The following is a 23,439-nucleotide window of genomic DNA, read 5'->3' on the forward strand; positions in this document are numbered from 1 at the left end:
AATGAGCAAAGGAGAGTTAAGAAAGCTACACTGGCTACAGAATGATGTATTCTTAAAATCATTGACATTCACGGGTGTTATTTTAGAGACATCCGAGAACATGGTGTGGGATGGTAATGTTCTTCTAACAAGGCTGTGGCTCAGCTTACCTTCAAATATCTCTCGTGCTCAAGGTTGTGAATGTGGAGTCCGGTGCTGGAGTCAGTATGGCGGCCGCATCGTCCAACAGTGAAGCATGTTCACTGGTGTCTGAAGCAGCAACTCCAGGAAGAGAATGAGTTGAGAAAACTGATGATATTTTAAGTTTTACTGCACAGCAAACACATTAGAAATCAAATAAGTGAAATCATCTTCACATTTTCACTTGATAAGACGAGTACAGAGCCTTTCACAAACCACATTTCTGATCCCATGAGCCGTTAGACGTGTTTGTGACCAATGCCGACACATACTGATGCTGATGTTCCAGCCATTGCAGTGTTTATCAGTTAATCAGGGGAACATATAGTCAATCCTCAACTATTGTATAGCCAGAAAATGCTTTACAGGTATCCATGCCCCCCTGATGAAGTCTCTGTGTAAGTTTGGAGAGCTGGGCTTCTCTCCTAGTGCCTCTAGCTGACTAAAGCTTTGCCATCTAGTGAAATGTTTCCATGTCTACTAGATGGATTAGGCCAAAATATCCCGATGTTAGCAATTGAATTGGGCTACAGTGCTTTTTTAACAACATGGCTTTCTGAAAAAGCTTTGATTAGTTTTATATTTCAAGAGAATTACCAACCTTGCAATATGATGTAACAACACTGACAAAGGGAGGAGAGACATTTTAGTCTTTTAAATCCAATGAAGCACAAAGAGAGCAGGATGCTTTACTGTGCTGCAGATATCACAGTGGCCGCTTCAGCCCAGACCTGATTCAAATGTTTTAACCCGCATGTCTGAAAACAGTCCCGAGAAGTAGAGCAGAACATTTCACCACCGAGTCAGAAAGACGGAGGAAAGCTAAGAGGTGATGGTTCAGGGCGAAAGGTGAAGGAGACAAACAAGAGGCGAGCAAACACAGAGCAAGAGATGAGACAAGCAACCGAGTCTGGCTGCTGTTAAAGAGAACTAGAAAACAGGAAATCGATAGCGACGGCCACCCAGACGGCCAAATAATGGTGGCTTTACAACGGCACAAATCAAAAGATGACCTCACATTAATAAAGAAAGTGCTGTGGGGAGGGGGAGGTCGTTATGCTGTGGCCAAGTTGTGGAGTCAGAAGGAGGCATGTAGAAGAATGTCTGCTTCATAAATAAGAAATGTATATCCAGAAGACCTTATTATGATGTTGTTTCTAAGCAACCTACCACTGCGCCACAGCATAGCAAGTTTTAAAAACCTCTTACCCAAGAACAGAAAGGACAAGAAGCTTTTCTCTAATTTTCAAGCTAATACAAATAGAAATTAAATATATATTTTTGTGTTTACTTTTTTGAAATACTGTACAGTAGTACCGAATGTAGCTACCGACAATGCATAGCAACTACCACAGGTCTGGGTGTGTTAGCGGTGGCTGATATAGACTTCCAATTCGTTGTCTTTGGCCACAACTGACACTGAGACAAACCACTTGAAATAATTTAGAGACTGCATACATCTCTCTCTGGAGCCACACAAGTCTTTCTACAACCCGTTCCACATATTCAGTAGTGGTGCACAATTCTTTAGCGATTCCGTGTGACAAATTCCAGGTTGTTGTGTGGTTGTGGATAAATATAGCTTTGGGATATTGACCTCAATGATGGACATTTAAGCTGGCGTTTGATATATGGCTCAGCATGACTGATTTAGATTGAGATCAGTTTGAAATTTGAAACCTGAAACCATTCGTATCTTGCTTGTCATCCATTACAGGCTCTCACTGCAATACAGACCTCCACATTCACCGGTAATTCCTCATTAAAGCCTCATCCTCTCACTCTTTACCAGCAGCTGAAGAGAAGTGTGCAGTCAGCTCACTGCTTAAAGGTCACATGAACAAAAAAAATGTCCAACAGACAGTAATGGCCATATTGGGATTGAATCTTCCACCGTTGCTGCTAATTTCCTCTTAAACCTGACCGAAAATGTCAGCAGCACGCTTGTTTGGGGCTCGTAAAGAACAGTGCCGGTTTGTGGTGGCTGAAGATGGTTGGGGTGGTAATGGATCGGTGCTCATTAGCTATGGTATGAGAGGGGATTATGGCTTATGAGTCTCTGGGTATAGAGGTACACTCAGAGAATATCAAAATATACACCTCAACTCATGATGAATGCTAATAACTACTGAAGATCAGTAGAATAAATGGTGGATTTAGTAGCAGCATACAGCAAAGGAGATGGGGGACAAATGTCACAAGTTCCCCCGCCCAGTTGGTTTGCATGCATACTGTAAACACACATTGTGCTTTGTATTTAGTTGAGGTGGTAAATCTGTTAGCAAACAGTTTATAAATCCATCACATATGGAGCAAAATTCGCATTAATTTAAGGTCAAGTTTGTAGATACCTGATGGATTAAAGCAGGGGTGTCAAACATAAGGGTCACGGGCCAATATCGGTCCGCCAGAGAGTGTAATCTGGTCCATGACATGAGTTTGCACTTATTTTCAGGTTATTCATAAAATGTTTTCTAGAAGGATAGTTCCTTAAATGTAAAGATTTTCATAATGTACGTCCTTGTACAAATGTACAAAGCAAATAAATTTAGAGTTGTCGTTATTTCTAGGTTATTATGTTACTGGTCTGGCATGCTTGAAATCAAATTGGTCTGTATGTGGCCGCAGGATTAAAATGAGTTTGACACTCAGGATTAAAGTTTAATTTTCTTGCTTCTTTTAACATGTTTTTGTCACTTTATCAGCTTAATGGTCTGCTGAGCAAGCCCGTCAACGTCTAGCCAGCATTGCCAGATCGGGAGGTTACACTGTACATCCAACTGGTCAGTTTAGGGTTTTATTTTGGTGATGATAAATTGTCTTGTATTTATATAGCGTTGGGAATTTGAGCTGGTTTGGGATCATCATGACATTTTTAAATGGTGATTTGAAAAAAAACAAACAAAAAAAAAACAAAGTGTACTTCCTCTTCCCATGACAGTATGTGTGTTTGGTACAATTGTTCAAGCTGCTGTTTCTAATGTCAGTGAACTACATGACATCATCAAACAGCTTGGTAGCAGCTAGATGTGAGTAGCTGCTGGGGTTCGCAGATGTGTGATTTCTATACTTCGACTGCATTGCTTTTTTTGATAGACTACACTAGTGTATGTAGTCTGAGGGGTTAAAGTTAAAATTTTGGGCAGTTTTGTGAGAGTTTTTTGTGATGTTTGAACAGCTTCGGTGCTGAACACCATCAGCTATATCTGACAACACTGGCACTGAGCTGAGGGCAGTGACAGCAGACCAATTAAATATTTTAAAACTTAACTATGAGAAACACCTTTCACATTGTTCACATTTGATTCAGTGTTTGACTTGGACAGGCTTTCTCTTCAAGCTACACTCACATCTAGGGTGCATGTGGGCACTTGGTTTCACAACAGCTTATTAGCTGGTGTCCAGAATACAAGGAACAATGCAAGGACCACTTTAATACATTGTTTTCCTAGCCCTGCTTTGAAAAAATATATTTTATTGAAGTAATATGACTTTCCACAAATGATTGCAGGCTGTAATATAATTTAGTCAGATTTAAACTCCAGTGTGGTCTTATAATTTCATCCCTTATTCTCTGGGTGTAATTCTCCCTGCACAACTTTAAATATGTGAAATAATGTGCCTTTCTCTTGAACAAATTTAGCATTAAGTGAAGCATTAAGTGACACAGCCTTTCAGTTTTACAGTATATCAATGACTAAATTAATTTCTTACAAAACTCAAGCACAATGCTTATTACTAAAAACCATCAATTAGCTATGCGACATTATCAAAAAGTGACATTTGTTCAAGTCTGTGTAATTTGCATGATAAATTAAGGGAACATCCTCTGTGCTGAAGTAGATCTAATGAAGCAGATGTAATTCCAGACATGCTTTCACATAATCAGTGACCTGACCATTACGCTGGATAAAACCACCTCTGCCTGGAAAACCGGCTGTGACGCATCAGCCTGTGAAAGTGATCCCTCGTTTATTTTGGCTGCTGTGTCTGAGATCATTCTCTCTGTAACCTCTGATTCAGACTGGTGAAGCCTTTGTAAAGCAGGAACTAACAAGCCAGCGCTTCCCTCGCCTAGGTGGTACAAAATACTGGTTTGAGTGTTTCTGTGAGAAAGTGGAAACAGTCGAGACATGACGGCAGAGAGAAGAGCAAGAGAGACAAAGCCTTTAACAAGGCAGTATTCAAGACAAGGACGGTGTGTACGACTGATGGAAGCCAATCAAGGCAGAGAGAATGGCAAGCTTCCTTGTTTGTAAAGCTCTAAGGAGATTACTTACCACTGGCCACAACATCTTATCCTCCAAATCCCTCTCTAACACTAGGCAGCCTCCAGCAAATACAGATCTCATGCTCCTTGTTGCCACCCAATCTTGGCACTGTGCTTCATCCTGGGTGTCAGGGTATAATCAAGAAAACATAAAACACAAAGGAGAGTACAAACACTGACAATGTAAACAAAGAGGGGGCTTTAAAAAGCATAGAAAAGGAGTTCAAGGATTATGAAAAGCAACTTTGTGTTCCAGGCAAATTTTGAAGATAAATATGGACTCGGCATCAAATGATCTTAGCATTTACACTGATTACATGCTTTGTGTCAGCCAATGGCATACTTTTATTAAAGAATATACACCGATAGGCCACAACAATATGACCACCTGGTCATAACTACTGGTTAAGGAGATAACAGATTATCTCACCATCACGGCACCTGTCAGTGGGTTGGATGTACTAGGCAGCAGGCGATTATGTTATCCTCAAAGTTGATGTATTAAAGGAAAAATGGGAAGGATATGAGCAAATCTGACAGGGGCCAACTTTTGTCTTGACAACTGGGTAAGAATATTGTCGAATCTTCAGCTCTTGTAGACTGTTCCTGGTCTGCAGTGGTCGGCACAGATTAAAAAGTGGTACAGTGGAAGGAAAAGGGGTGAACCAGCGTCAGGGTCATGGGCGACCGAGGCACACTGATGCCCGTGGAAAGCAAAGGCTAGTGCTGATTGTGATAAAACACACAGCATATCACAGTGTTTTGTATATATGCAGACTGACGAGAGTGTGTACGATGGGCATGTGAGCATCAGAACCGGACCAAAGAGCAATCGAAGAATGTGGCCTGGTCTGTAGGTGTCACGTTTTCTATTACATCACATAGATAGCATTAGCTAGGGAACACACGGCACGGGATGCGGGGAATACATCTTGCTGTTGTGCCATGGGGGACGCTTGGACTACCATGTTCAGGTGAAGCAACGTAACAGCCACATAAATGCCACTAACATTACATCGCAATGAGTGTTATTCACTTTAGTGGTTGGTGGTGGTTTTAATGTTGTGACTGCAAAGTGATCGGTAGAAGGAGTCCTAGTTGGATCGGCAACAGATTATACAGTATTTTTTTTTTTTCTATCAAAAATGACATCAAACTAATGTCAACTCAAACATCAGTCTCGGAGATCTCCTGCAATACCATCCAAAAACTGACACAAGCGTCTGATAATGTAAATGGAGATTGTACAAGGGAAAACGCAATGAGTTTCTTGAGTCTACACGGTGTCTCGCATCCAGCAGGGTTGTGAGATTTTAACTTTAACAGAAAAAGAGACCTCTCACAACGGCTTCACATTTAAGTGGTTACTCCTGCAGTTTCAGTTCGGGTGAGGAGAAGGCTAAGAGATTCCACTCAGGCTGGCAGCTGCCTGACTTCAACATTTTTAGGATATCTTTTGATCATGGCAACATGTGGGGTTTTTTTTTTTTCCCCCCCACAAATTTAATTAGTTGAGAAACCCACAAGGCTCACTGCTGCCATCAGAAGCCGGTTTAGTTAAAATTTCCCATTTAACAAGCACACATGTTCACACACAAGCACACACACAAACAGATTTTGTTAAGTTAATGAGAGTGGGTTTATAGCAGCCCTCTGTGAGCAGTAAACAGGCGTTTACATCACTATAAACAGTAGGTGGATGTTAGGACATTCAGGAGAGCCAATAACATGTTGAAAGAAGAGTTAGACATGATTTCATTTAACATATTAAAGTTCATCCCAAGTTTTGTCTTTGTGACCAATGTCAAAATCAAATCTGGGCAAAAAGAAAAGAAAAAACACACGAAACTGCTACAAACTCTACATAAGAATCAATCTTTCCATCCATGTCAGTAAGTACAACAGAGATGCTCACATTTTTTTTTCTAATCCAGTTTATTCTTTCTCAGTAAAACAAAACAAAAGTTGGAAAGGAGAAATAAAATGTAAAGCAAAAGAAACAAAAATAAATTTTCCACATTCACCTTTCCATTTTATAACCACGTTACAACCAAAAACGCAGCTCTACACTTAAGTCCAAAACGCAAAAGAGGTTAAATAAGGTTTTTTTTTTTTTTTTTTTTAAGATACACAATACTCATTCGTTATGCATTTTCTGTTCCTTCCACAGTCCACCAGGAAAATGCGTGGAAGGTAATTATTTGCTGATATTAACTTTCAGCACTCTGCTCACCTCATCCCAGCCCCATTCCCTCATCTGCAGCGTAACAAGGGTGAGGGAGGGAGGGAGGGAAGGAGGGAGACGGAGAGGGCGAAATAAGGAAAAATAGAGCAATCAATACAGGGAAAGATGAGACAACCCAAGTGAAGGGAAGGAGGATTCATGTGATCTCATCATGCTAGCAGGAAATCAAAACATGTAGTAAGGGGTATTAAAGTACGGCCAAAAAGAGTGAAAACCAAAGACATTAAACCTTGCTTCAAAGCTCGCTCCGAAATTCACCTTAAAGTGTGGATAACTGAAATGAAGGCCTAGAATATTACAAGACCTGAACAGCCAATCGTAATCCCAAGTGGAAACAGTTTGCTTTTGTATCCTCGGTCCAAAGAATACAGAATGCTTGATTTTACCTGTTTGTGCTCAATGTGAACAACAGCTGAGAACATAAAATAGGATATCATGACAAATAACAAATAATAAGTATTTGCAAAAGTGTAGTAATATATGACAATGCAGACATTCAGGTCCAGTCTTAAATGGCGAGCACGTGTTGCCCCGTGTGTCCTGTAAATGTCATCCTCCCCATGTTTGAAAATATCCGGCGCAGACAGAACGCACTCGTTGAAAAAGTCTATGGGCATGAGAAGGTCCGTGGAGGATAAGGAGATAAAGACAGACAAATGGGGGAAGACGGAGAAAATCCTCAACAAATGAAGTCTTCATCAGTCACATTCCAACATCGAAAACGGATCTGAGAGTAATCCAGAGGACAATTAGTTCGCTGTTCCCACCACCAGCATGTGTGTCCGAGTCCGGCACACACTGCTAGTTCTGAACATGGACTTCCAACAGTATCCTGACGATTTCGTCCACAGTGGCAGAAACACCTCCTCAAAAACATTGGAACAAACGGGGTGAATGATGTCCTCTAGAGCAGAAGGGAAGATGTAAGCTGGAAGGAGGCGGAGGACGAGGAGGGAAGATTGAGCTTCAGTATCCTGAGGTGAATGATTAACAGGTGCTTGTGTTTCTGAAGGTTTAGGATTATAGTTGGAGGGCGGCCAGGGTAAGACACTGATTTAAACTGAGACTGGTTAGCTCGTTTGCTTGACAAAGTCCTACGTCGGCGCAGAGTACAAAGCAGCTCTGGTCTGATTTTGAGGTAAAGAGCACAGTCTATATACAGCGCCAAAGTCAAAGTATACGTGAAGGATAACCATTTCTTTCTCATCCCTCTTCCCCTCCTCCTCCTCCTCATCGTCATCACTCCATTCTTCATCTTTTCTTCTCTGAGGTATAGAGTACAGTCTGGTTTCCAAGACAGACGTATGCATACAGCACTAAATTTCTTCTCTCCATCCTTTTATTTATTCCCATTCCATTCATACTGCGTGTACTCAAGAACTTGCAAAAAAGGTGAAGAAACTGTATACTTCCTTATACTGCCTTATTGTTCCGTCATTCCTGGGTTTGTTGTTTTTTTTTTTTCCACAAGGCATCTTAGCAGCAGGGATGTGATCAAGCCAACAGAAGCGAGAACGAACCAGAATGTGGGTTTAAAAGGAGAATTTAAAAAGAGAGAGGATTATTTAAAAAGAAAAAAAAAACTGAGGAGGTTTGTATCCAAAAAATCTGCAAAAATCCTAAAAAAAAAAAAAATTATATATATATATATATGAAAAAGAAAAAAATCATATCCCTGTTAGTGCTGGGACGCCGTCTGAACACAGAGGTTCTTTCGGGGGAACGGACGCTCAAGAGCACTCCTCCCCGATGCGCTGGCAGGAGCGGCCCACTTTGCGGTCGAGCTTAACCATCTTGAGGACCGCCTCCTGGCGCCCGCGGCCCAGGTGGTCAAACAGACAGTCGTGTTGCTCTGGAAGCCGATGGAGCATACAGAAGACATAACCTGGAGGGTGGGTGGGGGGGATTCATGGGCATAGAATAAGGAGAGTGGTTAATTTGCTGTGCTCAGTGAATGGATAAATATTGCGGTTGTAACTGACATGCTGACAAAGGTAATTCAAAGCATAAAAAAGAAAAAATTACAGTTTATTGAAACATATCTATACCCTTAATAATAAATACTAAAGGACCAATATTTAGGATTAAGGCAGAAATAGGATATATTTTCATTAATATGTTACTGTTGCGTTTTCGTTTTGTTTTTTTAGCTTCGAATAATCCCATCGTATCTACGGAGCAAGTAACCACCAGTGGGCTTGAGGTATTGGTTGCAATTTGCAATCTCACTGCTAGATGCCACCAACTCTAACACACTGGTGCATGAACTACGAACATAAAGGTTGATAAACGTCTCTGTAAATATATATATTTTTTTGAAGAACCAATAATGTGCACTGCTGCAGACGAGTCTTTGCAAAAGGTCTTTGTACCGGAAGAAGGTCGTTCTACTTGATAGCCTCCTCCTTTGACTCCATTCAACAGAGAACCCTCATCACTCTCACTGACTCTCAGTCTATACTGTAGCACGTCCAACAAAAGGCCCTGCCACTGCAGGATACTTGTTAAGCTCAGAGAAGGTCGTTAGCTCTCATCGTCTTAAATTCATTCATTAATATACATAATAACACCGCTGCTGTTCAATAAGTGGTGATTAAAAGCCCAGTTTGACGGCTGGTTGCTATGCAATTAAAACCTATATGATTACAGCATTCATGAATGGAGTGGAAGGGAGAGAGTTGGACGTATCATCCACCATCAGACACTGCAAACAGGAGATCTTTCTACAAACTCACTGGTGACATTATGCAACTAAATGGTGACATTATTTATTTAAAACATTAACAGGCTGGGAAGAAATGCAGTGATTGACAATGTTTTGGGGTAATCTAAAACTAAAATAAAAAATCAGTTTTCAGTCCAAGCCGTCTTAAATAACCAATGCAGCTAAAATTTAAAAAGCACACACGCACGTACAGAGAGTACAGAGAGCCTAACTAGTTATACGAACGCACGCCAGCGGCTGAAACATAATAATATCTCACATCTCTGCTTCTGTCCTCACATGGATGTTGATGTGCTGGTTCGGACACATTCAGCACCCTCTCCTACACATGCAACCACCCGCGGTTAAAAATGGTGGATTAAGACCTTCACCGCTGTGTTTCCTCCCAGGACAAAGCCTTGGCCCTCGACTGCTCTTCCTCGTGAAAGTCTTTCATAATATAACCTCTATGCCTGACATTGGCAGGCACGCTGAATCAGTGGGTCACCACTTATTGTAGTTAGAGACAGTAATTAATAGGCTAATCCTTCACACTAAGTGGTTTTCACCAACCCTACCACTGTGTGTGTGTGTGCTGTGTTATGTTCCATAAGATAGTTCAGAGGATGAGGAGAACAACAACATTAATCTTGAGACCAAGTCTGACTACATCTTGATGTTTGATCCTTCTGATTTGGAACAAACTAAATCTGTAGCCACACAGGTACATGTATTACAAAGCAGGTTACGGTTTTATAATTAGAAATTCAAGGTCCCTAGCTTGCAAGGTGAATGAGAATGAAAATGTTAAAAATTCTCTTTCTTTTGGGTCTCCACATCAAAAGATATGACTTCATTAGCTATTTAATTCCAGTGCCTTTGCTCTGTGTCATTCTAACTCCAAGTAAGATGAATATTAGAGGCACTGTCTACGAGCAGAATAGTACGGAGTGTGACAACACTGGATCAGATTCCCTGCCAGAGCTATCCTTTCTCCCCCCATTTGCAATCTGAAAAGCATTCATGCTTTCAACTCATTATCAGACCTTCTTGGCTTACACCGTGGAACATTCTGCGGAACCATTAGCAGAGTAATCTGCAATTACTGCAATAGTCAGAAATCACTGTAATCGCCACCATTTCCCCTTTCAGTCTGTGAAAAGCATGTTTTCATAGTAAGCGCTGGACTATTAAGGATGGATGGCCCGTGCATTAACCAGTGCCTGCTGGAGAAAAAGGCAAGTCAATTTCCAATTTAAAAATTATTGCGTTGGTTTAAGCAGATTGGTCTTTAAGCAGTGAAGAGCGTTGACTTTTTAAGTACTTTAATTTGTATGCAAACAAGTTGATTAGCAAGCCAAGTATTGGTTTAAACTGCATTAGTGTTTGTGGTAATTGGCTTATGTTTTATGGGCAATGTGAAACACTATTGGTCCCTCAAGGCGAGAAGAAGCTCTCTGGTCTTCAACGTTTCTGTCAAACACATGCCCAGGATATAGAAGCGTTTCAGTGCACCGGATGTAAAATTCACAAAACTATGACCAACCAACCCATAATGTATTTAGTGAACGTATGTATAAGCATGCACCCAAATTAGGCCTTTAATAATAGCTACCTCTACTTATAAACCCAATGTTTATGCTCTTATGTGTGAGTGGGTCTGGTCATGCATGCATTTTCATGTGCATTGTATGTTTTATAGAGGTGTATCATCATACCACAGCGGCAGGAACCCAGCTCTTGCTGTACCAGCTCCAGTTTGGTTTGGCAGCGATGGCAACGTTTGCGGCTCCGCTGTTTAGAGCCGCTGCGAGATGAGGATGACGATGCAGACGATGATGAAGACTCCTCGCCCTCGGGGACCTCACCCACTCTTGCTCGCTTCTCGGGAGAAACGTCGCTTTCTGACTCCGAGGCTGAAGACACATAAGCACATATACACAGTGAAGAAACAGAGTCTAAATTCCTTTTTTCACAATGAACATGTTAAGCAGTTCCTGGACATACAGTTAACACTTTAATAGCTAAACAGTGGGTATTCCGAATCTTTATTTTTTAATCTATTGGAGCTAAACCTGTCCATGCAACCCAAATACACATAATCTTGTCTTTAAAAACTACACATTCTAAAATATTCCAAAAAAGAATCATGTGAATTGATATATAACAGCAACACAGACTAATCAGTTTTCTGTTACAGATATGTGTCAAGGCTAATAACCTTCTCAAATGGTTAAAAATAATAAAACTACCCATATGCTGGAAGCCAAAACCCTTCTACAATTTTTATTATTCCTCCAGGCACATAATGATCCCAAATAACCCAGATTGCAGCGCTGACTGGATTTTCAAGAGAAAGCTTCAGAACTCCAACAAGATATTTTCTGATTTAGTCTGCTCTGTGACCGGGAGAGACCAGATGCTGTCACACTGGGAAAAACTCCTCATTTTGTTAAACTAAAAAGTGATTAATAGTTTCTTCTGAATTAGATTACAAGCAGCCCGACATCTCCGACAGTAGAAACACGCAGCGAGCTTCCGCCGGCCGGCTGGAATTTCGACTCAGCTTTTCTCATCAATCCTGCAGACTTTTTCCCTGGCCCGGCCGAAATGCAGATCAGCGCTCAATAAATCTCTGAGAACTAGGCCAAGCTGAGCAGTCAGATCCCCCCCTAGCCTGCCCATCGATCCCTGTGTGTCTGTGTGTGTGTGTGTGCCTGCACATGTGCAATGGCATGTTGTGAGAAAACTGCTTCCTCCTTGACTGCCTTCTGTTATCCGACTACATCTCAGCAGCCAATTTAGACAGACTGACATGTTAGATTTACCTACGAGTCAATGCCTCACAATTTTTTTTTTTTTATAGTTTGTACTATAAACTGATAACTGAGCTTTAAGACATTAATAGGTTACACAAAAAGGTAAAAGCAAAAGACAGATTTCCTCTTTGGAGAGACAATGGCAAGTCAAACATCAACTCAGCCAGCAGCAAAAGGTTTAAAGGATGCAGTGTGTGCATGTGTGCCACGGTGCTGTACTCCCATGATCCAGCTGCATTAGACAAAGGATCAACATGTTCACACACCACTGCTGAGCTCTGCAGTTGTCTCAAGTCGTGTGCGAGTGTGCACGTGTATGAGAGCACCAGTTTGCGTGACCCGAGAGTGAAAGCATAATAAAGAGAAATCTAGTCTGCAGTTTTTTTTTAGGCGTCGCCCAGCTTAATTTGATCGAGGCTGTCAATAATGGTGCAGTCTAACACAGCTCCGCACACGCACCCGTTTAAGCTCTGTCAGAAGTGTGTCACTGTAATTCAAGTCTAATTTATCTACAGGATCAAACATGGGACCCTCTAGCTGTGACTTTTTTTGTAAACACTACATTCGTATATGTGTGTAGTCGTGGTCTTCATTCACTCTAACAATTGCATGACTGGCCTTTACATTCACACACTCTGCCAGACACGCTCTATTGCGCCCCCAATATCCTTCCCTCCGCAGTTCCTCCTGCTCGAACAATTAGGCAAACCCATTTTGAATAAGCACTGTTTATTGCTACCACGTTCACAAATCTGAGCTCCTTAAGTCGACATGACAAGCTCACAATGCAAAACAGACGTCGGACTGAGGCATACCTGACTCAAAGGAACGTTTTGTAGGAGTGGAGAGTGAACCCAAGACTGTGTCTGTGCTGGACACTCCTGAAAGAGAGAGACAGTGCGTAAAAAAGAGACGATGTTAAAATGACAAAACACAACTGTACATTAAAAAAAAACAGTGCTAAAGCGTGTATCCACACTCTTCCAAAGTCTTCAGAAATGTAGAAGTCACTCAGCTGTGTGAAAAAGGATAAAATGGATAAGCTGCAACAGACTGAGATATTGGTCATGTGTTAGGTTACCCTGAAAGGCCCAGAGTTTATAATCGTAAGAGCTTGAGGACAAAAGCTGCCGGAGAATCTCCTAGCGGTTGCCCAGATACTCTGGTGCCGTTTCCTACATGGCAGCAGGATGAAAAGACTGTGACTGGGCTGTTTGGAATCCTTTATTATGCTGTGAGCCCCCCCCCACACCCCCCAGCAGTTATGATAGGTATCTATGGAGGGGAGATCGCAGTGTGCATCTGTGCAGATTGAAGCCAGCCAAGAGACGGCTAGCTGGAGGTGGGGGGAGGGAGGATTACAGTTGTAGCAAATATGTGATATATGATCCACCTGTTCCTGAAGCAGTTTTAAAAGTTGGTGAAAGGTGTGGACGACTAGAAATGCAACTAAGCCAAATATCGACATTATGACCACCTTCCTAGTATTATGTAGGTCTCCTTTGTGCCTCCAAAACGGTTCTGACTCATCAGAGAATGGACATGGGGTGTCCTGAGGTGTCTGGCAACAGAATGTTGTTAGTGGGGGCCTTTGGGTCCTATGGGTTGAGGGGAGGGGTCTCTGTGGATCAGGCTTGTTCCAGTGCATCCCACAGATACTTGATCAGTTTGGGATCTAGTGAATGTGGAGGCCAGGTAAACACCTTGTGCTATTTTTCATGTTTTTTGAGTTGTTCCTAAACCGTTTTTGTGTGTGTGTCTGTGTCAGTCTGCATCCTGCTGAGGATGGCTGCTGACATCAAGGAGTATCCATGCTATGGGGTGGGGGTGCCTGGTCTGGTCTAGGTGGGTGGTACATGTCTAAGTAACATCCACATGAACGCCAGGTCCAGACGTTTCCCAGCAGAACATTGAATTGTCACAAGATGGTCAATGCTATTTACTTCTTCTGTCAGTGGTTTTAATGGTGTGGCTGATATACTGTAATTCATGCTTTGACATTTCATAGAAAGACATTAACTACTTTCTTAGGTAGTAAGCTGACGTTAATTACATTCTAGCTGTCTTTCAACTACAGGGACCCCAGAATAAAAGCAGCAATAAAGCAAGTAACATTAAAATCATATTTCAGCATCTGTTTCTCTCTTGACACATTTTATTGAATTACTTTGCCAGTTTGTGAGTGAATTAGCCAGTTCCATGGGGTGTTTCTTTTAAAATTTAACAATATCATGTGCCAGCTCGCATTTTTATTAAAATATCCCCCGTTGTAGCAAAGCACCAGGTTAGTGTGGCAATTTTTCACCATCTCTGCACATCTTTTTGGTAGCCACTTCATTGCCCTGTCCTGAATTGGCCTCCACAAATAACCTTGTCACTGTACAGCGATGACAAATGCCGTGGCAATTGTAGGCGTCCTCTTAAAACCTTCACTTCTGAATAGATGCCCTTTCCTATCATTCTATCTGTGTCGTGAGGACAAATATAGCCAGGGCAGCTGCTGCTAGTGCTGCTTCGGCAGGCAGAAACCAGTAGCAGTCTTCTAGAAGATGCCCTCTACTAAAAGCTACTCACTCTAACCACTAAAATGAATGAATGTGCATTAAAGCATACTTCTAACTTTGCAGCCAACTAAGCATACGTTTGTTCAACGTATAGGGTGAGCATTAGAAACCAAGCAGACCACTTTGCACAGACTTTATAATCTACACATCAGAGTGGTCCAAAGATTAAACTCACTAAATAACTGGTGTCTTACCGTCCTGAACAGGTACAGATGTCACTACGGTCTCTCTGGGCAAAGGGTCTTCTGATGTGCTTGGCATCGACATCAGGGACTGGCTAATGCTGCTGTTGGTGTCATTACAGAAGATGTCTGCTTGACTGTTGCTAGAGCTTGAAGAGGCCTTTGGAGCACAGTCCTCATTTGGCTGTTTCTTCTGAATGTCTATGAATAAAAGAGACACGGTAAAACAATCTTGCATTCTTGCACATTTGTACGCACATTTTTTAATCCGTCTATCCATCACTTTTGAGATAGGAGTAACGCAGAGAGACAGGATTGTTCATAGTTTATATCAATGGTGTCACTTTCGACTCATTTTTCTAGCACTAATGTTGTCAGATAATGTGAATACAGATGGAAATGGGACAAAATATCCTGGCGAGACTTGTGTCTGAGTTGCACAACTTGGCTCAGCACACAGACACTGAACCTTACACTAAAAAAACCCTAATCTTGAGCAAAGGAAAGAGCAATGAACACAGTTTAATTTCTTTTCATTTGTCTTAAATCGACCACCTTGAGCCATTTTCTCCAGCGACAGATCTGAAAAGGGATTAAGTGAGATTTGTATGTAAATGGTGGAGATTGTGCAAGAGAGAGAGAAAATGTCAAGGGTCCCTTCATGAATTAAGAAGGAAAGATCTTCCACCTTAGTGGTGAAAAGAGGCAGTAATTGCCTCAAGTTTCTCAAGCAAAAAGTTGAATTCTGGTTGGATATTTGTTAAGAGTTTCTCCTTTTTTTGTCACTTGAACTTTTTGTCAAAGTTTTTTTCCAGAGCAGCTACAGCAGTGGAGACAGTATATCACCCCCTAAATGCACACAGGTCTGTGTTGAGATAAGTCGACCAAAGAAACACACAGCAGAACTTACCTGCAAAACATTTTGAGCAGAGATTCATGGTTTTGCTCGACCTGAGGACGAAAAAAAAAAGGAAATGCATGTTAGTTAATAAAGTACTTTGTGAGTTTATGAAAAAAAATAAATCAAAATTATGCGAGCATCCTTTGCTGGTGGGTATCCACACAGCAAGAATAACGCGTTTCCATGACACCAAGATGCAAAGACTTTATTTTTCATTTGCGATCCTGGAAAAGATAAATTCAACATGAGGAACGTGATTCGAGCTACAGTTTTAAATTATTTACAGGTTCCAAAGCTCCCCTTCTACAATATGAGGCTGTCAAAGCATACAGTATGTAGCACACCAGGTAGGACGATGAATCAGGTGAGATGTGACGTTTGCTAAGAGCTTTTTTAACCTTGCAATCCATTAAGGAACATAAAGAAATACACACATTTCAAACTACACATTTCCAATTAAAGATTAAAAAAATGTATTTTATGACTTTATGACTATAACATAAACGCAACTCTAAAACACCAACACACATAAAACTCTTGGCTGGCGGAAAAAGAAAAACGAGCATCTGCTACAAACTAACGAACCAGTTATTGTTGTCAAGAGTTGGTTCACTAAACTAGAACTAAAAGCATCAGGTAGCCAGACAGATCGTTCCAAATGGATACTTACGTGTCTGCAGGTACACCAGTAAATAAGATTGAATTTTCCCAAATGTTAACTGTAACACCTTGATAAGCCAGTGTTATGACATACTGTCCCTGTGTGTTCATGCCCAAAAAGTCAAAGACTCTTTAGAGAGTATTTGCATGTGCATATATCTAACCGTAAGGAATTCTCCTCCATGGCATCTGTAATATCAATACATTCATTGTATAGGTACAAGTAAAGGTCAAGTCAATGGTTGGCTGTCTTCATATCTTAATTAACTAAAACTTTGGTTTTGTGCAGTGAAGTGTGGGTTCACTTGAGCATCGCTTTGATTAAGTGAAGAGTCTGTTGCACTCAAATGAAAACATAAAGGCTGAGCTGACATTACAACTCAACTGATGAAGATTAGAAAAGAAAAACTACCGAGCTTGATCACAGATGAAGAGCTTTGATACAAGATAGCTATTGTTATGGATCTGATCATTGAAGCCTTGCTGATTTCAGTGGCACAGCTCTTTCACAGCAGATGGCTCCACTTGCTTTCCTCCGCTAAGGCTCCTCTCATTTCCCCTCAAGCCCCCCGTCCTCACTGTCTGTGCATCGAGCGTGACGGTCGCCGCTATCAGTCACATTCTATTTATTTTGGGCGCTCCGTTGCACACCTTTGTCCCCATTTCTAAATGTAGGGTCAGCTGCAGTCAACCTGAGGGCCGTCCGTCAGTCTGCCGGTGTGACGTCTTTAGTACAAAGAGAAAGTAGGAAGCAAGAAGTTGGGTTAGAGGAGAAACCTCATCATGAGACACAGGCAGCGAGGAAGCCGCGGCTGAGTGAACAACAACTTGTATCCTGCTGTTAGCCTTACAAATCAGAGGTAATCAAAACACAGGTTCATTACGGAAATACACAAGATGAGGAAGGGTGTCTAAAACTATGCAGGAAAGGAACGGCTCCGTGGATGCAAAATTAAGTGCACACAACCTGCCTATTTCATAGTTGTTACTAATGAAAATACGTGATTGGGACAGACAGGAAGATTGGTTGGTGATTCAGTCAGAGTGATAGGTGATAAATATTTTGAAGAAATTAGGTTCTATTAAATCCAACTGACATGAGGAGCAAAATAAAAAACTAACACAGATACAGATAGAAGTCAGTTAAAAATTGTTCAAAGATACGCTGTCACCCACACATGTGGCTGAAGTAGATAGAAAACAATCTGGAGTTACTGGGGATCAAACATTCTCAGAAAACAGCTAAACAGAATTTTATATTACTGGAGAAGTGGCGATAATCGCCTGCAGCTCTACATTTGCTGGAAACACATATGTGGCTCAATGTTTTTCAATAGAAACTGGAAGGTCAGTATGAGCATCCACCAAATATTCAAAGTTCCATGTCAAACACCATCGCAAACGAAACAATATTCTTTAAAAATACAAAGACAATGAAGGACATGTTGGAAAGAAATTCTAAAGTTCAGCTTCATGCTAAATTACATAAATATGCAGGTTTTCAGAATGTTTTCTAACACGCAGAGAAAATAGTTTTATAACAACTAGCTTAACTGATATTTCATAAAAGGCAACTTAGCATTATCCTTGCAGCTTATACAGCTGAGGAGTCATCATGTAACATAGACAAATAAATGGATCAGGGGCTTCTCTCACAAAGTGAGGCAAGTCAAATAGGAAGTTAACTTTAATGCTGAACATGGGGCAATATCTCCATTATTGTGCGGAGCAACATAACACACCTTGCTCTGTATCCTTGCGGTGTGAAAAGCCAACAAACATCAGCGGTTGTACATATTCTTAAATCAAATTGAGACCCAAAGGAGACAGTCGTTATATTTCTTCATCATGCCAATTCTGAAATGCAACCTATTTTAAGTCATGCATTAAATACCTGTATTGATCTAAAATGTTTTTGTTATGAACAGCAATGCAGAACTAATTAATAAATGAATTGATCAAGCAATTACTTGACTAATCCAGCAATTCTCCATAACTTTGGCAACAGCAATGCTCATTATTTGGAGTATTACACAGCGTCTGCGCTCATATGAAATCACGACAGCAGGTTAGTGATGTAGTACTCTAGATTGTTAGAAATCTTCTTTTTTAAATCCATTCATAACACACACTGAAAAATATCTATTTAAGGCACCGCCAGAAATATCATGCCACATATCACTTAACAACCAAGAGCAGCTAACCACAGCAGAGATAAAGAGAAACCATGTGTTACTGTGCAATAGTTACTAACCCAATAACCTACAGTCTGGAAAATGGATGTAACATCTGAAACAACAACATAAATTATACTTGCCTCATATCTGTTTGAGGCCTGAAAAAATTAAGTACCAACAGATGTTTTCTGTTGTATTTACTGGAAGCCAAAAGCTTTTGAATTATCTGATATAAACTAAAACTTCTCTCAGCCTACATTTAAAACTCAAGACAAAAGCACTGTACAGATGCAGAGGCACCTTTACAACACAACAATGTTGAGCAAAGGCAAACAAAAAAAGGCAAATCTTCTTCAGCCCAGACAGATGCTCTCAGACATATTAAAGTATTAATAAGGCATCTCTGGCTAAATGTAACATGCAGTTATGTATTGTAAGGCACGGAGCTCGAATCACAGCCATTCGTGGTGCAGCGAATTGTGCCACTTCAGACATGTTTGGGGAGAAACATACGAGTGCTGTCCTGATGTTATGCACAAAGCAGAAGAAACTGCAGCAGAGGAAATAAGCTTCAGGTGATTCCAGCAAATTCCTTTAGCTAACACTTGTCTAAACACAATATGTCTATAAGCAAGAAAAACCAAACTCCTTCTCATTTGGGGAGAAACTGTAGGGGAAGCTTGGCCTTCGTGTCAGCTGAAGGACCCACCGTCATTAGCACACAAGCAGCATGTCTGCTGGTATCAGTTCTCCAATTAGTCTCTAATTAGACTAACTTGACTCATGTTTGCTGCTACAGATTTTCAGTAAATGCAAAAGCATACCTCAAATTTCCTGTATACAGCATAAACTGAGAAAATGCTAGATAAAAAGCTTGATCTAAAAGTTAGGCAAGCCCAATACAGACTCCTCAACAAATAATTTGTCACAAAGAGGTCAGATAGACTGATGACAAAGCCTAGTGAAAAAGATAGGATACAAAATAGCGTGTGTCCATGGAACAGTCCATTAAATATGGGCCAGGAATTTCAGAGCTTGGTCAGAATAGTTGCAAAACTGGGGCAGATGTTCACACTTGTACGTTGTGAATGTGAAACAAGTTTAATGGAGAAAAGCTAAATTTAAACGGTAAAATGTGAAACTCTCAGTGCTTAGTTTTGGAACTGTACCCAAACCATCCGGTGGCCTCATAGACAGTAGGGATGCCATGATTTTGGTGCAAACTCCACAGATATTTGAAAGCTCGGTGAAATCTGACCAGACGGAGCATCACTACCTCATGAGAAAAGCAGGTTGAACTCATGGAAAAAAAAATCATCTCTGGTGAGATCTGGTGGCTGACACTGCAATGGTTTTCATTTTACAACATTTCCATGCTCATCAAACCAGTCACTGGGCAAACTGTCATGGAAACACAGACCGTTTCCTAAAACATATACACGTAGTGACTTAGGTAGGCCTACTTTAGCAATAATAATAATAGAGGAAGAGAACATGGTTTTCGCTGGCCTAGTACACATTACTTCACTTCCTTGAAGAGAAAATGTAAAGTCTAGAAAAGAGATTGTTCAGAATAGCTATATACTTTCTTTCTTTATATTATTTCAATTTAACTTAAGTACTATGTTTGTAAGGCCAGGCATTTGTAGCAAACTTCGTCAATTTAGCCAACAAATTAAATGTCTATATCTATGTGTATATTCTGGGTGTTTTTTTGTATTATTTTAGCACGTGCCATTAAATATCTATAACGTTACAAAAGCTCGCGATATCTTGGGTATCCCACAGGACACAATGAAATGCTCTTAATGTGCTTTGGAAATCAAAAGCAAACATGCTGTGTCAATGTGTAAACACCTTGAAGCCAGCCTGTGACACTCTTGACACATACTGTACATATTTCAGCAGACTTGAACGTCCAGCCTGGTTCATGTTTCCAAAGCAGTTCATCTCTAACCAGCTGTCTCATTGTGAACTTAGTACGTTAACTAACCAGTTTATTAGCACTGCCACACATGTCACGTTACCTGGAGGGCTTATCCCGCACCTCTACCTCGCTTTCACCCTCTAAAGGATAAGGTTACCGCGGCCAGCTGGTGTTAGCTAGCAGCTAATGCTACAAAACAATGGGGAGGGGGTAATAACAAGAAAAGCAGCTCATCCCCGTTTGAGCTGCTAATGCTAGTGGCTATCGACTCTGCTAGCTCCTGGCAGAGAAAGAAAAGCATTTGAAAGCAAGACACTTGACAGTTATTTTTCGGCTTACCCCCAGAAACCACAGGGGCAGCGCGGGGGTATAACGTTAACGTTACTAGGAGGCTTGCTGCCCTCGCTCCCCGTGTCCCCCATGTCGCTCTCCCGTGTCAGGCTCTCCGCGTAGCAGGTGAATCCGTGGATGAAGTGAGGGCCTCGTATTTGCGTTTAGATCCCCGTGGCTTTGACAAGTATGCAGCCAATACCCGGGGCAGATTGTCCTTCGAGGTTTCAGTGTATGATGAACGATTTGCCGACACGAGCGGCCACTGACTCCGTGAAATTAAAACAGTTTAAGTCGACGCGGAGGCACTGTGGCCGTTAAAGCCAACGACGGACAGACAGAGACACCGGGGATCCTGGGCCGATCAGCTGGAGTGAGGACCAAACCACTAGTGGAGGGGGGAGGTGCGTGGGGAAGTGGAAAGACCAAAGTTAGCCTTTTTTGTTTGTGATCGACAGAGAGTGATTCTAAATTCACACATGATAATTGTAAACGTCGCACATGTTAAAATGCGTCCCGAACTCAGTATATGATTCAATTCAACAACTTGTTTTCGGGGCGTTATGGTATGGTATGACCCATACAAATACTCCCTTTCTTCGGTAAACCTTGAGCAATGACTGACTTCAATCTGCAAATTGGTCAGTACTTCCTTCTTTGCATATTAATTTACCCTCATGAAACCTTCTTGAAACTGAAACCCACATTATAGAAGACTGTTTTTGGAAAATAAATCCTATTCTAATCAGCTCAATGTTAATCATTGGACACATGTTTGTATTTCACTGTAGGATAATTTGAGATTTCAATGATAACACCTCTGAATTAATTTTATATTTTACTTTTAGGGATCTGGTAGTGTACATGCTGCCTCACTGGCAAGTATGGGCTTACTACACCAATCAGCCACAACATTAAAACCAGTGACAGGAAAAGTAAATAACATTGGCCATCTTGTGATGCTGGGAAACGTTTGGACCTGGGATACATGTGGATGTTACTTAGACATGTACCACCCTCGTAGACCACGCCAGGATGCTGCCTGACACAGGCACACACACAAAAGGGGTTTAACTAAAAAAACAAACAAAAGCAAAAAAAAAAAAAAAAACAAGTTGACCTGGCCTCCAGATTCCCTTAGATCCCAAAATGATCATGTATATGTGGGATGCACTAGAACAAGCCTGATCCACAGAGACCCCTCCCCTCCAACCGTAGGACCCAAAGGCCCCCACTAACAACATTCTGTTGCCAGACACCACAGGACACCCTCAGGAGGCCCATGTCCGTTCTCTGATGAGTCACAACTGTTTTGGAGGCACAAGGGAGACCTACACAATATTAGGAAGGTGGTCATAATGTTATGCCTGATCGGTGTCGACACTCACGAATTCAAGAGAGACTTGATGTTATTAGTAACACCTTTGCTTTTCTTACAGTTCTGTGACAAATCAAAATGTGTGCACTGAGAAAGGCCTTCTGTGACAGGATTTCTCCATGACTGACAGGTGAAACTGATATTACATTTTTCTCAGTTTCAGCTGTAGTTTCAGTAAGCCCCTAGCATCGTGTAGATTTATGCTAACACTCTTGTTAGCATGCTAAACATTAGAGTAAGCAACTCTGTAGCCTGTCTATAACTTTTTTTGAAGGCTGTATTCAGTTTATGTGCATGTTCTTGTTTCAGGGCCTGGTATTGCCTGTGCTTCCTCTATGTCAAGACTCACGCTGCTCTCAAATGGTGTCATGTTTACCATGTTCGTGAGCAAACTACATATGAGCCGTCCACTCTTGTGGTATTCACAACTTCATAACTCTGTTTATGGTCTGGGTACACGAGTTCTGACGTGCTGATATTCCAAGAACTAGCAGAAGTGGGTAAGTTAACTGAGTCATGTGGTATTTTCTTTATAAATGTATTATATGTCCGAGGAACATTTTAATATACACAGTAGAATTAGCATTCCATTATGCCTTTGCATTTACTATATTACGTCAGCCGCTTATTAGCCTGCAAAAATGTTAGCCTCGGAGGCTTCTAGATGTCAACAGTTACCTCGCAGCTGTGTTGTCATGACTTGCAGCTGATGCTACCAAGCATTTATTGTCTACTTAATCTCAAGCTCAAGAGCTAATTTGAAGGCACAATTACATTGCCTTGTTTATGCTGTCATGTTTACTGGATTTGCTACAAATGTCCAGTAAAGTTCTGAGTTCACAAGCTGTGATGTGTTTGCCACCGTATACAGACATGACAGTGGATGGTAAGCTAATATATCAGTTGAATAGATTTAATAACATTTCTGAGTAAAATGTTTATATTCCCAACTGCCTCATCCTTTCATTATCCCTTTGCATTTCTTACACTTAATTGCCGGGTTGCCTAGTTGCTGCTAGTTGCCTAGCAGCAGTGTGCTTGCGACTTACGACTGATGTTACCACTTGAACGCTAATCAATTTATGTTCACTTCCTATGTTGT

The 23,439-nt window shown here is 41.2% G+C and overlaps 1 protein-coding gene across 1 annotated transcript; it reads right to left on the reverse strand.

Annotated features, from left to right (window-relative positions):
* Positions 1 to 5,930: 5,930 nt before the first annotated feature.
* Positions 5,931 to 21,301, reverse strand: zfand3 (zinc finger, AN1-type domain 3). The gene is made up of 6 exons (XM_084541437.1): positions 20,969 to 21,301; positions 15,875 to 15,915; positions 14,977 to 15,165; positions 13,034 to 13,099; positions 11,118 to 11,315; positions 5,931 to 8,580 (listed from the first exon to the last, which is right to left on the reverse strand). Exons 1-6 carry the CDS (start codon positions 21,049 to 21,051, stop codon positions 8,426 to 8,428), a joined length of 732 nt encoding a protein of 243 aa, XP_084397563.1. The 5' UTR covers positions 21,052 to 21,301; the 3' UTR covers positions 5,931 to 8,425.
* Between the last annotated feature and the right edge of the window lie 2,138 nt (positions 21,302 to 23,439).

This window comes from Chelon labrosus (assembly GCF_963514085.1).
Source record: "Chelon labrosus genome assembly, chromosome: 3".
NCBI lineage: Eukaryota > Metazoa > Chordata > Actinopteri > Mugiliformes > Mugilidae > Chelon > Chelon labrosus.